General features: G+C 31.9%; 2 protein-coding genes across 2 annotated transcripts in view; one reads left to right on the top strand and one right to left on the bottom strand.

The window, feature by feature from the left end:
- Window positions 1-7,171, bottom strand: part of LOC124540855 (thyroid receptor-interacting protein 11-like) — a 60,019-nt gene extending 52,848 nt beyond the window's left edge. The window contains exon 1 of the mRNA XM_047118618.1: window positions 6,851-7,171. Coding sequence (XP_046974574.1) covers window positions 6,851-7,021 — 171 coding nt within the window. The 5' untranslated portion in view covers window positions 7,022-7,171. The remainder of the gene's footprint in view (window positions 1-6,850) is intronic.
- A 2,012-nt stretch (window positions 7,172-9,183) lies between these two features.
- On the top strand, window positions 9,184-15,113 carry LOC124540724 (zinc finger protein 429-like). The gene is made up of 3 exons (XM_047118407.1): window positions 9,184-9,651; window positions 10,042-10,797; window positions 13,510-15,113. The coding sequence occupies exons 1-3, from the start codon at window positions 9,352-9,354 to the stop codon at window positions 14,785-14,787; spliced, it is 2,334 nt and encodes a 777-aa protein (XP_046974363.1). The 5' UTR covers window positions 9,184-9,351; the 3' UTR covers window positions 14,788-15,113.
- Window positions 15,114-15,236: the final 123 nt, after the last annotated feature.

Below are 15,236 nucleotides of genomic sequence, written 5' to 3'. Positions count from 1 at the left end.
TATTATTTATATATTATTTATTATAGTTTATATATTATTTATTATACATTAGTATATATTATTTAATAATAAATTAAAAAAAAAAAAAAGTGTGGGCCACGTCTCCCAAGAAGACGACAAAAATGATTTCCAGCGAAGATCTGCTGATGTTTAGTATAAATATAAAACGCCAAAATGAAATTGAACATAAAATGTAAAAAAAGGCACGGGCATCTGCGAGCCTGTGGATGTTGTATTTTAAATAAATAAAAAAAAAGTATATACGTTACTTGGTGGTAGGGCTTTATGCAAGCCAGTCTGGCTAGGTACCACCCACATCAAGTATTCTGCCGCCAGCAGCAATACTTGGTATTGTTGTGTACCATTTTGAAAGGTAAGTGAGCCAGCGTGACGCATTGATGTAGGGAATGGTTAGTAATTCTTACAGCGCCACTGTATGGGTGGTGGTGACCACTTTCAATGTGGAATAGATCGTGTACATAAAATAAATATAAAAATAAAGTTTTTAATCTTGATTGATTGATTAGTTATTGTTTTAATATTGGATACACTACTCTGATCCCAGTGCAAATAGCTAAAACAAATGTGTTATGGAAAATCAGAAATAACGGCGGTACCACAAACAGCCAGACCCAACACAATATAAAAAGCTAATGAACTACATCGACTGGGCCGGGTATCGAACCTGGGACCTCGGAGTGGCATACCCATGAAAATCGGTGTGTATGTGTGTGTGTGTATCCACTTCTCGACCACGGAGGTCGAGTAGTGTATAAGACACCGGTTCCCGAATTCAGTAAGGTCTCTTATTGATAAAGAGAATAAAGCATAATTCTCTTATAATATTGTTTATCTGCACACGCTGTAATCTGAAACCACTAAGTCGATTCTAATGACATTGCGAGTGATTCATCGTTTGATTTGAAAAACAATAAACAGAAAAATATTTTTAGGCTTATTTGTTACGTTATATTACAGACACATTATTCAACACATGATAATATTCAACAACAACCTGTAAATTCCCACTGCTGGGCTAAAGGCCTCCTTTCCCTTTGAAGAGAAGGTTTGGAACATATTCCACCACGCATACATATTCGTCATGATGTTTTCCTTCACCACTGAGCACGAGATTAATTATAAAGACAAATTAAGCACATGAATCAGCGGTGCTTGCCTGGGTTTGAACCCGCAATCATCGGTTAAGATGCACGCGTTCTAACCACTGGGCCATCTCGACTCACATGATAATATAGTTGATAAAAAAGCATGAAGCTAATACTTGACGACTTACAGACAATATATATTATACATATATATTAAAAACCTTTATATTTCAAGTGTTGAAAAATAAGTATCTTTCTGGTTCTTCTCGTCATAGTCTACATAATGAACCGGTGACGATTTAAAAATGGTGGTAAAAACCTATTTGAATAATATATAAAGTATATTTCAATTGGGACATTCTATTACTATCAGTCAGATTTACAAATTTGCAAGGAATACATATTATTGAAAATTCATTGTTGTCTGGATTGAAACTATAATATTCCTCTTTAATCTCCTTAAAAACAATGAAATATTCGTTACAGCGACCACTTTATCTGGGCGTATTATAAAGCTCGCTTTAGTTTACGTACGTATTTTTAAATCATTCGATATTGAAGCTACATCACAGCGCAGGTTTAGTGGCGAAGCTTACTCCCTTATCACTTATCAGTAAACAAACACGATACCCTATCTGCTATCTACCCTACCAACGACCATTTGGATACGACTATGGATTGAACTAATATTATTTGCTAACGATTTACACGCGGTTATGTCCGAATACAAAAATATTAAACAAAAAAATCCTTCATTCAAATAGACTCTTAATAATAATTTGGAGAATATTCTACCCAGGCGAACTGATCCATAATTGATTATAATATTGATAGAGCATTTGTATATTTTTAGATATGTATCTAAAAATATACAAATGCTCTATCAATATTTTTACATTCATTGTATTATGATTTATTTTTATTTGCTTTTATATCATACGTATAAAATAATATAGAAATCTTAAAATGAACAGCATTTTTACTGTATACTGGCTAACCTACCAAACCCCTGAAGGATACCCCTACAACCTACGTCTAAAAAGGCGTATAAGACATAGCGCAAGTTCAAGAAAATAAAGTTCCGACGATTGCATTACACAAATAATGGGTGATACATAAATTAATCGTTTTGGTCGGTATAGCACAGATAAACCTACCCCTTACAACTAAGTTTTAGGCAAATCTATATTTACATTATTAATACGAAAATAACTCTCTGTTTCTGTCTATCTTGTTCAAACGGCCAAAACACTACACCGAATTTGGTGAAATTTGATATGAAGCAAGCTTGAACTCTAAATAACGTAGGTCACCTTTTCATGTCTAACGATCAAACCCTAAAACGCGAGTAAAGTTGCGGGCGACAACTAACACGTAGTTTTGTTTTATTTTATATATGTCACTGTAAAATTATTTAATACCTTTCAATGATGTTGAAATAAACAGATATGTTATTAACGCGCAAAAAGTGAAGACTAGAAAACGTCCTAATTGTGACGTTTGCCTTTAGTTGTTTGACGTATGTAGTAATACGTTATAGGCACCGTGCGTAGCGATGACTCTGCCATCTCGTGACTCATATTCAAAACTTTTACCCTTAATTTCAGAAATTCTACTGTCAAACAACGGAAAATATTTCTGAATTATCGTGTTAATTTTTTTATTAATTTGAGCTATCGAAATGTATTGTTGTAGTTCTGGATGCTGTAATACATCCAAAAACAATTTAAAGGGTGTAAAATTTTACTATTTCCCTACTAATAGTGAGTACTATAACTGTATGGCATGTTAGTACATGCCATGGCTTAGGGATAAAAGAGTGAAATGGATAAATGCAGTTATAAAACACACGTAAGTATACCTTCAAGTATCAATTTAAAAAGTACTATTTGATTTTATTTATATAAAAATCACCAATTTTGTGGGTAACTGTTATGGAAGACAGTTTAATTTTCGTCGATCGTTGAATCTAACCTATAACCGTTGTTTCTTTTAGTAGACATCCAAATAACTGGTTCCCATCTAAAAATACCACCATCTGCAGCGCCCATTTTATTGGCAACAGAAAATCCGAAAATCCTCAACACCCCTCGTATGTACCTACAATTTTTCCTGGTGAAAAAGATATAAAAATCTTGGATCAAAAAATTCAAAGATTTGAAAGACACCAACGTCGAATGCAAGCTGTATCAGTAAAAGAAGATAACTATAAGATCATTGTTAATTGGTAAAAAACCATGTTTTATAATTTTGATCATTGTAAAATCATATTTACAGACTTGACAGCTGCCAGCCGGCCATCAATGTGTCTGGGAAGTTTCTCTCGCTAAAATTGATTTGAATAAGCAGTGGAGTGAGGTATGGAACTGTTCCCGTCATGTTAAAGGTAAATTCTATGGCAGTTTGGAACCTGATATTCCATTAAAACCCTGGTTCTTTAAGTTTCGTCAAGGCTCTAAATTTTCTACTTCTACAATAATTCGATTGCGTCTTGGTCGTAACTGCAGCCCCCATTTTTTATCAAAGATCAGGGTTCGGGACCACTCCTTATGTGAATGTGGTCTTGATGAGGGTACTGTTGAACATATTTTCTTTGATTGCACCAGATTTCCTATTTCATTGTATGATCTTCTTCCTCCTACTTTTCCTCGCCCTTTCAACATGTCCTGCATTTTGTCATCTTCAGAAATTTCTATTATAACTATTTTATTTAAGTATATTGAAAGATATAATATCAAACTCTGAGTTAGTTTAACTATATATTATTTATATAATAAGTATATCTATGTAGGTAGTTTTATTATTTTGTATCTTAGTGGGTGTTGGTATATTATATTGTGATGTCCTATTTGTTTTAGATCGTGCTACTGGTCATTGGGCAGAACGAGAAAGAGCTGTATTAAGCAACCACGTGTATTTTTCAACCCTGACACTGGCAGAATTGTCAACCTATTGACAGAGGCCATAAATATAAAAAATTGAATTGAATTGAATTGGGAAGTTTCTTTTTTACTCGCACGGTGTCTCTACTGTCGGGATTATAACGCCCTCTATTGTTTCTGCACGGTGCCTATAATACATCATAATTACGTAGTAATACGTTTTGCGTAATTGAAAAATCTAGTTATCCATTTTACTTATTGTTTTTATCAAGCTATCCTTTTTACTTTTAACGAAATGTAAAAATAAACTAAAATAAACGGTCCGCGGCGCGGCACACTTTTTTCTGTTGTTTAGTATGGATATAACATATCTGTTTATTAGAATATCATTGATACCTTTAGATTATAATCTATCAAGCGAGATTTTGAACTGTCGAAAGATTATTAACCGAAAAGATTTTTCGCATTATTATTTGGTAGCTTATAATCGAAGTAAATTTCAGTTAAATTTTAAAATTATAACCTAACCTAACAGATATAATATGAAATATCGTATCCGTTTTGTTGTAAGTTGAATAACGTTCACAATCTTTCGATAGTTTACAATTGCAAGAGATAGATTATAATCTAACGGAATTTAAAATTTTACGGTGATATATAAAACCCTACTTACAATTGGACCTCATTTCCTAGACTCACTATTTACATTAGTACTATTTATTCTGTCATACCAAAATGTATAAAACTACACCTATCTGGATGGAGTTAAAGATCCATGAAATCCATTTACATGGTAACCATACCTATAAAATCTTATCTACAAAAAGTAGATTCTGTATAATCTATGTTTTGACTCTATTTATAATATGGTTCGTCTCTTTGTATATTAATCATATATAATATACATCAGCATATCAATTTTAATTACAGTGGAGTAAGTGTCTGCCATTGAAGTTTTCTATGTATTTTTTTTTCTAGTCGATTTTTATGCTTTTCGACTCCATGGCACACTCAAAGGAACCCTCGATGGGAATAATGAACCTCCATTTCACCAACAGCAGGTGAAGCAGTATACCTAACAGTAATATAGAGCTTGCTACTATAACATAAGTCTGCCGATCACTGGCTCTAAATCTATAACTGATAAGAATATCAACAGTCTAAATTCAAAATGATGTCAACTACAAAACATTGCAATTTATATAATAATCTTATGTATTAAAACCATCTGGTATCTTCTGGAATAAGCGGTAAAGTAGTTAGTATCAACTACTCATCACAAAAACAATTACTTGTGATTTATAAGTGTACTAGCTGAATCTGTAGGTTTACCAGCACCAAATGTATAAAACTACCTCTGTAGCTCACAAATCTGACATCGGTCATATTACCTCAAGGGATAAATTAAAAAACTTAGTATTTTCTTCCCTGGGATTCAAACTATCTTCATATCAAATGTGATCTAAATTCGTTCAGTGATTTAAGCATGAAACAGATAAAAGATATTGTTGCTTTCAAATCTAATAGGTTGGGGAAAAAGTTTCTTCGTATTTTATATGAAAATTCAAAAAGTTTTTTTTATAGTTTATTTACATTTGACTAAAGTATGTAGGTGCCATTTTGTTCCATAACTTTTTGCCATCTTGTTGGTAGTGACATGATCCCATTGCTGTAAAAATTTTGGGGCTTCTGATCGAAAAACTGCGACAAGTGTTTTTGGCAGTCCTCTTGTGATGTTAACCTGACACTGCCTAAGGAATTCTATATGGTATAGCCAAAGAGATTTTATTACAAGTTCATACATACTATATGCAAAAAGACTTTTTCCCCAACCTAATATAATATTAAGAAGTAATTCTACAGAGAACAAATAATAAAAATAACCAAACTGACAAAATGTTTTCTAGTTTCAATATTATAAATTTTCCAAAACACCCTTTTCTTCCCCTAAATATATTGTGTCCACATATTTGTTTAATATTTTGATTATCTATCCCTTCTTTAATCTTTTCACCCTCCCACATAGATTATTATTACAGGGAAATATTTTCATACCATCAATTTTTTTGTTTATTGATAAATAAGATATTCACGTGTACATACGATTACCCCATTAAAATTTAGTATAATAATATGAAAAAGTTTGTAATTGACAAAAGGCATTAAATTATATTATATAAGTATACCCTAGTGATATATTTAACAGATGATATATAATAAACACTAATCTCATTTATTTCTCCAACCTATGTGACATTGGTGAAATAATCTGTGCTCTGTCGGCACAACTATAAGCCACTAAACTAAGAATTATCTGAGCACAAATGCTGGTATACTGTCTTTTCCAAAATTTTAACTCAATTAGAAAGAATACCTATAGTCCATTCCAAGAAAAAAACTCCCAGGATAAAAAGTACTTGCATGCCATTGGTTGATCTACATGGCTAGGAATAACTGAGGCAAACCCAGCATATATGACAATTCATGTGTTGATAATTTCTGGCACCTCTTTACAAATGATTTATAAAACTTTATTCAGTAATATTGTCTTTAACAATGTCAAACATCAACACAATTTCTAGACAATTCAGGGACCAAAGCAGAAACATATTCTAGTACTAAGCAATTTACTTAGTTTAGTTTGCTTTGCAAAACTGATCAAAGACACCTAAAAATTAAATTAATCGTCAGTATAAAACATATTCTAAGTTTTTAATAGCATGTATCATAAATGGTCGAAGGAAATATGCAGTTGACATCATACTGCAGACTTAATAAAGTTATTGTGAATTACGACAACATAACCTTAACGACATCTGTCAAAGTTTATAAATATATATCAATTTTAAGCACGAAACTAACCTCGACTTCTAGATAGCGGCATTTGTCTTCGAGATCCTTTGCTGAAGTTTCAGCTTCAGTCGTTTCTTCGCTATTTGCCTGAACAACACTTTCAGATAATACTTCTGAAGCGAAGTTTGTAATCTGTCCTTTCAAGCTGTTTAAACTTTGGTTCAAATTAAGCCACGACATTTTTAATAATTAGAATAAGGATCACATATCACAGACGAATGTTTGGCATCAAAATATTATGGAAATACCGATGTAAACAATAAATAAATTGCATTATTTTGCCATTGACAGGACTTTGTCTAGTTGGCAAAACAAGTCATAGTTTGACGTATATAATGTTTTATTTATTTTATTAAAATTGTCATTTCATTAAGTAAACTTGTTTTTAAACGATCAATTGTATATATTTTTTTAGGTTAAATTTTCGACCTCTTTCATTTTTAAAATAAGAAAATTCTTTAATATGTTTTACTAAACCTTTTTTATTTCATTTTTATAGTGAAAACCAAACGTTAACACCAAAGTGAAGTGCTCTGACACTAGGTAGGTATTGTCAGTTTTCGTAAGATCCCCCCGGGTATTTTTATTTTTGATATATATTTTCTGTTATTTCAACGGTTCGCTTACTTTTCGTTAGTGGAAATATTTTTTGTTTGCTTTAAGTTATTTTTAACTGTAATACCGTCAAGTAAAAATTATATAATTTACAATACATTTTTTTATTTTATTTTATATTACATTATGATTATTTTGAATTGTATAATGAAACAAAACATAAATTCATCCTACTTTTTAAGTTTGATAATCGAATAAAAAAATACTTAGTAAAATTATTGTAATAACAAACTTTATTAACATCCTATCTCTTAGATTAAATATGTGGGTAGTGTCTCTGTATCAGACTTCACAAGCACGAGCCGACTTTATTATTAAATATTTACAAAGATATAGTTACGTGGCAGTTTCACCTGTTATTCGCCAAATATCAAACTTCGTTACTACCGTGTTTAGTGGCCAACTGTTGGTCACTATTTTATTATGCATTCTCCTCAGCTTTGACCATCTACCTAGACATATAAATAATCAAGAGCCTACCTATTATAACGTAACTTAAGAAAACATCTTATTACTTCTTTACCTTCACGTCCAAAATACCTCAGTGTCTTAAGATAAAAATGTATGAACAGTGCTTGTTGCCGGTCATAAAGGTGCCGAGACGTAGTCTCTAACTATTGGCCTTTTGAGAAGGCTCAGAGTCACTCAGCGAGCTATGGAGCGGGCTATGCTCGGCGTTTCTCTACGTGATCGAATCAGAAACGAGGAGATCCATAGACGAATAAAGGTAGCGAAGCAAGTCAGCGCGTTGAAGAGGCAATGGGGAGGCACATTGCTCAAAGGACTGATGGCCGATGGTGGCAAAAAAGTTCTAGAGGAGACCACGTACCGGCAAGCGCAGCGTAGAGCGTCCCCCCGCAAGTTGGACCGACGATCTAGTCAAATCCGCGGGGTATCGCTGGGTCCAAGCCGCTACTCACCGGTCAAGGTGGAAATCATTAGGAGAGGCCTATGTTCAGCAGGAACGTCTTACGGCTGACATGATGATGATGATGACCTTTTTACCATCGTTTGATGGTAAAGAATCCAAGACAATTAAATTATAGCTACTGTCCTAGATTGACGAGAAGCCTCAAGATTTTTTTTGGAAGTGAATATTCATTTTAGATATATTTTAATTTGATAAATAATATTTTATTTGTATAGTACTAATGTAAGTAAGTAAGTATAATTACATAATGATTGAATGAGTTGATGACGTCGGTTGCCTGTATTTTAATCTGTGGTACCTACATATAGTAGGCAAGCACGATTAACAAGCAAGCGATTTCATTATAAGCCCGGCCAATCAGGAGCGTTTTGTGTCACGTGACATACATTATAAAATGCATTTTTATTTTTGGCTTTTTGAGTAAATTAAGTATTATTTTCAGCTTCCGTTAATAAAAATCCATTTTTAAACTCATAAATATACTTATTGCATTAAATTACACTTTATTTTTCGCAATGTCAAATAGCCTATTATATCGCTGATAAGAAGTTGGTAAACTTATAGATAAATAATAATTTTATTAGATCTGTGAAGAAAAAAACAGTTGATTAAATTTATATTAAGATTTTTCGATCGAGTTGATAATTATACCAGTTTACTTATAGAAATAAGGATCTGTGAAAATGTACTTGTAATATATTTTTTAATAAAAAATAAGCTAGTAATTGAATAGGGTTGTAATGCTAGTTTGAACCGCCATCCATGGCATTCATCAACGCCATCATGGCGGATTTGACATGACATATGTGTTTGTAGTTTGACATTGCGATTTGTGTCATTTAAGTATCAATTTATAGCGCTATTTTGTGTTATTTTATATTTAATTTTAATAAGATCTGTAGTTTACTTTATTAACAATTAAAATATTAATTTCAATCACATATTCATGTGATTTGCAAAGAAAATGGAACAGAAATACGTTAATATTAAAGAGTTAAAAACTTATAGAAAAACCGATAAAAAAGGAAAAGCAACATTAAACAATAATGAAATTAAAAAAAATGCTAATACGAGAGTTCCTTTAAGTACCCAAAATGCTGTAAAGTATCTTCTAGAAGGTACTTTACGGTTGCGAGTTTGTAGGTACTGTTTGAACGTAACCAACAAGCTATCTGAACTTGATGAAATACTTGTGATAGCGGTAAATGGTTCACTCCATGAGGTCACTGTCAGAGACATGGTCTCTAGTATTCATCCTTTTAAGGTACGTAAATCACTTCCAAGTTCCATATAATTAAAACTGTTTTTATTCATAGCATATATTTTCAGAGCTAATAAGTTATTTAATGTGACTATAAAATCGATTGAAATTGCATAAATTCGTAAAAATGTACGGAAGATAAATAAATCGAGTAATGTTAAATATGTTTGTGTCATACCCGCAGAGCAGTAGAATAGTAAAACAAGCTCTAACCTCTCTCCTTGATAAAAGGGGAGACATTATGCCCACCAGTTTGACATATTAGAGCTTCATAGTATTTAAAAACCAAAATTAGTTTACTTTTATAATTAATATAATTTAGTATTAATTTTTATTAGGTAATAGAGATCTTCAATTTCCATTATTAATCTTTATATAACATTTCAATTACAGGTTACTGAAGATCGTAATTTTCCGAACAAAATTTGCAGTGAATGTCTAACTCATGCCATCAGTAGTTATTTATTTTCTCAGCAGTGTGAAAGAGCCGAAAGAGCATTACGTAACTGTTTTGATGACATGTATGAGAAATTTGAAAAGCTTGATCCACTCGAACCTGTGAAGAGAAGAGGAAAACGAAAAACGAATCTCAACCACAATATACTATATACGGAACATGAAGACGTTATTAATTACGCAGAACCTATAATAAATCTAATCAATGTTGATACAATGTCTCCGAGCAATAATACTATTAGTGAACTGGAATGTCAAAAATGTTCTCAAGTGTTACCAAATACGGAATCATTGCTAAACCATGAAAAGTCGCACCCTAAATCAATGTGGTATAATTGTCGGTTATGTGGCAAATCATTTGTCAAACAATACCATTTGAGGAGACATTTAAAAGAAAATCATATTTTGGGCGAGGAAGTTGAAAGAGAAGTCAATACAGAACATTACAAGTGTAGAGAATGCGGTACTTCCAATAAAACCTTTGTGGAACATTTACAGCATATAGAGAAACACAAGTTTAAAGAAACGTTTCAGCATTTGATTGAAAGACGAGTTGACGATTTGTGTTCTGTTTGTTTGGATAAGGGCACACGTATGGTCAATTTGGGTGATGTCATTCACCTGCATGGAGGATACCCTGAGTTAACAGGGGATAGATCGATCAGAAGTATTTTAAGCACATCTATACCAGAAGTAAGTATTTTATCAATTTATTACATTGAACCATTTATAAAAAGTTTTATGAAATGTTATAAAATTTGAACATGATATTTGATCAATTGCTGTAAACAATTGCCCGTGTTATATTTACTGATTCAAATAATATTATGGATTTTGTTTTTCAAATTAAATCTGTAACTTAATATATTTAACCAGCACAGTTACATATATAGTTATAACTTGAACAGTTACATATATACACTGATATATTGTAGAGCCTATTCCAATTGAAGTAGGAGTAGGTAATCAAGGTACTTTTGTATATACATTTAGAAGAAAAACACACAGACAGGTTGTGTAATCAACACCTTTTACTACACAAAAATATTATTACTTGAATTTATATAGTTTCAATAATGGATTAATAATATGAACTAATGGAATTTATTATCTTGAGGTTGGGATAGGCTTTTACGGCATTCCCAAAGTATGGGTTGCGACCCACTGGTGGGTTGTGTGCGAAGATCGAGTGGCCCTCCAATCTAATCTGAAAGTCGTCCTTCCTTTCGGTATTCTATGCCTATATGATAAGGTTAACATTTAAAATAAAATAGAAATATGAAACTAATTGTGATCAAAAGTAACTACAGTTGAATATGATACTAAAGCTCAAAAATTGATGATTAGTTTCTCTTAGTTATACCTCTTTGTCTTCATCAAAATATAGAACTGAATTTATAAGATTTTGTTAGGTGGGTCGCAGTCCCAAAAACTTTGGGAACCACTGGGGCTTAGTATTACATTTGACTGTATGTGTACATATTTTCTAGAACACTTCATATAAATACAAGGAGTTGATCCTCCCACAAAAGGCAACTATTCTAAGACTCATCAAAAGAAATGTACAAAAATCTTGTATAACAGCAGAAGTCAAAGATAAATTGACTTTTGAATTTTCAAATCCGGATTTAATAACAGGAGAAACAATTGAAGTTGATTCAATTACATATTTATTTTCAAAACCGATTATAATTGATCCAGTCACTGATAATATTCACATCACTATAATTAATTCTGTAATCAATAAAGAAATATCTGAAACAGATGCAAAAAGTACTATGTATACAGACATAATAATAAATGAAAATGAAGTGAAAATAATGTCTTGCAAAATCTGTTGGATATTCAAAAAACCTACATGCAAAACTTGCTTAGCTCCCAAAACAATGAATAAAAATGATACCATTATAATAAAAGATACTAAAGAAAGCAATGAATGCAATAAATGCTGGCTGTTTAGTAAAACAGGCAAATGTGATATTTGCAAAAAATATATACAAACAACAAGTAACACAAGCAAAGATGTTGCCATAAGCAAATTATCTGATCCAGTGGAAAATAGACAACACATAGACTATACAGACAAACAAACCATTTCCTGGCAATGTGATATTTGTTTAACTAACAACAAAAACAGATTCTCATGCATTTGTTGTGATGTAATTAATGTTGCCAGTGAAGGAAATAAATACTCATTTGGAAAAACAACATTTAATTTAAACAATTTAACTGATAATAAGGTCAATGAACCTAATAATGTCATTGAAATACATAAAGATGAAGAAATAAATGTAACTCAGAAAGTTGATACAATTTCTACTGATGGAAACATTTCTAATAATAATGTTATGGATATAGAAATGGCAGTATATGAAGTTAATAGTGGAAATACTGAAACATATGCTGATGTAGAAGCCATGGATGTCACATTTGAGGATGAGCAAATGGTTGAACCAATAAACCCAACTAGTCAAGATATAAGTGATATCAATTTCAATAGAATTCAAGTTGCATGTACAGGGTTTACTTTTAACATAGGAAGAGGATTTACTGATAGAAATGTACAATCGAAAAAGGCGAAGAAAAGAAAAATATCAACGGCGTTTAGAAAATAATGCATCATTTCCCATAATTTATATTTAATGCCAAAAATCTGATTATAATATTTTCACCTGTGTATATTTTATGTAACAAGGGTATAGTGATAGTTTTGCATTTTAAGATTGGGATAGTTTGTGCTGAAAATATTATGGATTATATTAATAATGATGATTTGTCTATGATTGAATTGATTGTGCATGTTAGAAAAAATGGACCGTTTAACTTGAGAGACATCTACCGATTTTTATTACAATACTTTTTAGAAGGTTCTTATGGAAATAAATAATAAGAAAGCAAACAGAAAATTGGATGTTTTAAGAAAATCAAAGAGGGTTTATGCCATATTAGCAATGTTGAACTAATCTAATGTCACTGTACTCATAACATGAGCAAAAGCCTATCAAATTTATGGCGATGAAAATATTATTAATTAATGTTAGAATAACATATTTAATATAAACACATAGTCTTGTGTAGTTTTACTGTTAATATTAATTAAGTATTACTACTGTTTGTGGCAAAAGTCATGCGCAATAAGCATATGGATATACAAATTGTTATAAAGATATTATTTATAAATTTTGAAATTTCTGTGTCATTTCTAATTGATGTTTTTTTAAACAGATTTAGAATGCGTCTTAAGTGTGACATTTGCACTAACAGTAGTGATACTTACGACTTTTATCTCTTACACTAGATTTACATATAAACTTGTATTTAGACATTCTTAATACTAATTAACTGTTACGTTGCTTCTTCCGCTTTTTTCTCCTTTATTTTTAACGTTTTATTTTTTTGTTGCAGATTACCTTTGATAACTACACCGGAACAAAAATTTGCGATATTTGCCTTAATCACGCGATTTCGTCGCACGTTTTTATAGCTAGGATACAGTACGTTAGGAATAGATTAAATACATGTATTAGTCTCATGTTAGAGAGTTTAAACAATATAAATCACCCAAATAATAATATTATGGTAGAAATATCGCAGCACACAATACTTCCCTCTTTCAAACTCGACGAGTTATCTGAAGTCGATGACTCGAGATTGAACGTAGAAGTTCTTGAAGATGAATTTAGAATAGCTTCGGAATCGGACAGCGATTTCGATGATCTTGTCAAAGAAGAAAACAGTGAGATTCTATTTAATCCAGCGAAAAATGTAACAAAAACTTATGTCAATAAAAAATTAGTCAACGGATACCAAACCAAATACGATAACAATAATATGTATGATGACATATGCAGTGAATTCCTTACGTTTAAAAAGAAAATTAAACCGTCGAAACGCGCTCCAAAGTATAGGTACACCTGCCCGCTGTGCAATAAACATTTCATTTCCGATTATTTCCTTAAGAAACATATATTGAAACACGTCAACAGGAAAGTACAGTGCAATTTATGTTTAAAACAGTTCAAATCGAAGTTCTACCTCTTCGAACATAAAAAAATGGTCCACGTTTTAAAGCAGGAGAATTTTATAAGCTGCAAAATCTGTGGCAGGTCGTTCCTCAACATAAATAAAATAAAACAGCACCAAAAATGTCACAAAATAAAGGAATGCCAATTGTGCGATAAAAGTTTCAAGTCTCAGAAGCATTACGACGTTCACATGCAGAGACATGCGGTCAAATTCACCATGTGCGAAAATAGAGACGTCCAAACGTGCAGCTTTTGCGAAAAACCGTGTTCGAACGAAAACGAACTCTCTCTTCATGTGAATAAGATACATCTTCAAATAAAACCGTACAGCTGCGACATGTGCGATAAGCAATTTTATACCGAATACAATTTGAGTAGTCATAAAAAATTGCATAGTTTATTTTCGAAAGAGTCGTGCGTTTTTTGCAACAAAACGTTGAAATGTAGGAAAGAATTGGTCGTTCACGTTAGGAAGCATATCGGGTCGAAACCGCACCAGTGTCCCGTCTGTAGGCATTCGTTTTACTCTGATTGTAAGATGAAGAGGCACATGAAGGTTTTACACGGTGGAAAATATTGCTGTCGTCTTTGCAGAACCGTTCTGCCTAGTCAAATTGATCTTAAGAATCACATAAATGTTGTCCACAGCTCCATGTAGCGTTTACTTCCGGATTATCGCACCATTAGAGCGTTTATATTAAAAACATGTTTAAATAATAATAATATAGTGCCTATTTGCAGTCCCGGATTATCCATGTAGTCGATAAGAGGCCTTACTTTAGTGTTGGTAAAGTACAAATATTGCATTACCATCAACTAACCTAAGCTGGCTCTGACAATTGCATAAGTAAAGCCTATTCCAATCGAAATGAGAATAACAATAAACATACTTTGGATTTATGTATTTCATGTTATTTGCTAATTACTTAGTTATTTTTTGCATTATTACAAGCTAAAGATAAATATATCTTTTTTTATAATTGAACCACCAATTGGAAGAAGGGAATAAATCCAAAAAATAGGAATGGAAACGGAGATAATAAAAAAAACTTCATAACTTTTTGCTTTCAACTTAAAAACTTATGGGACATCAATGATTATTAAGAA

This window comes from Vanessa cardui, chromosome 26, assembly GCF_905220365.1.
Source record: "Vanessa cardui chromosome 26, ilVanCard2.1, whole genome shotgun sequence".
In the NCBI taxonomy this organism is placed as follows: Eukaryota; Metazoa; Arthropoda; class Insecta; order Lepidoptera; family Nymphalidae; genus Vanessa; species Vanessa cardui.
The sequence above is the reverse complement of the archived record's forward strand: the minus strand, read 5'-3'. Positions and strand labels throughout refer to the sequence as shown.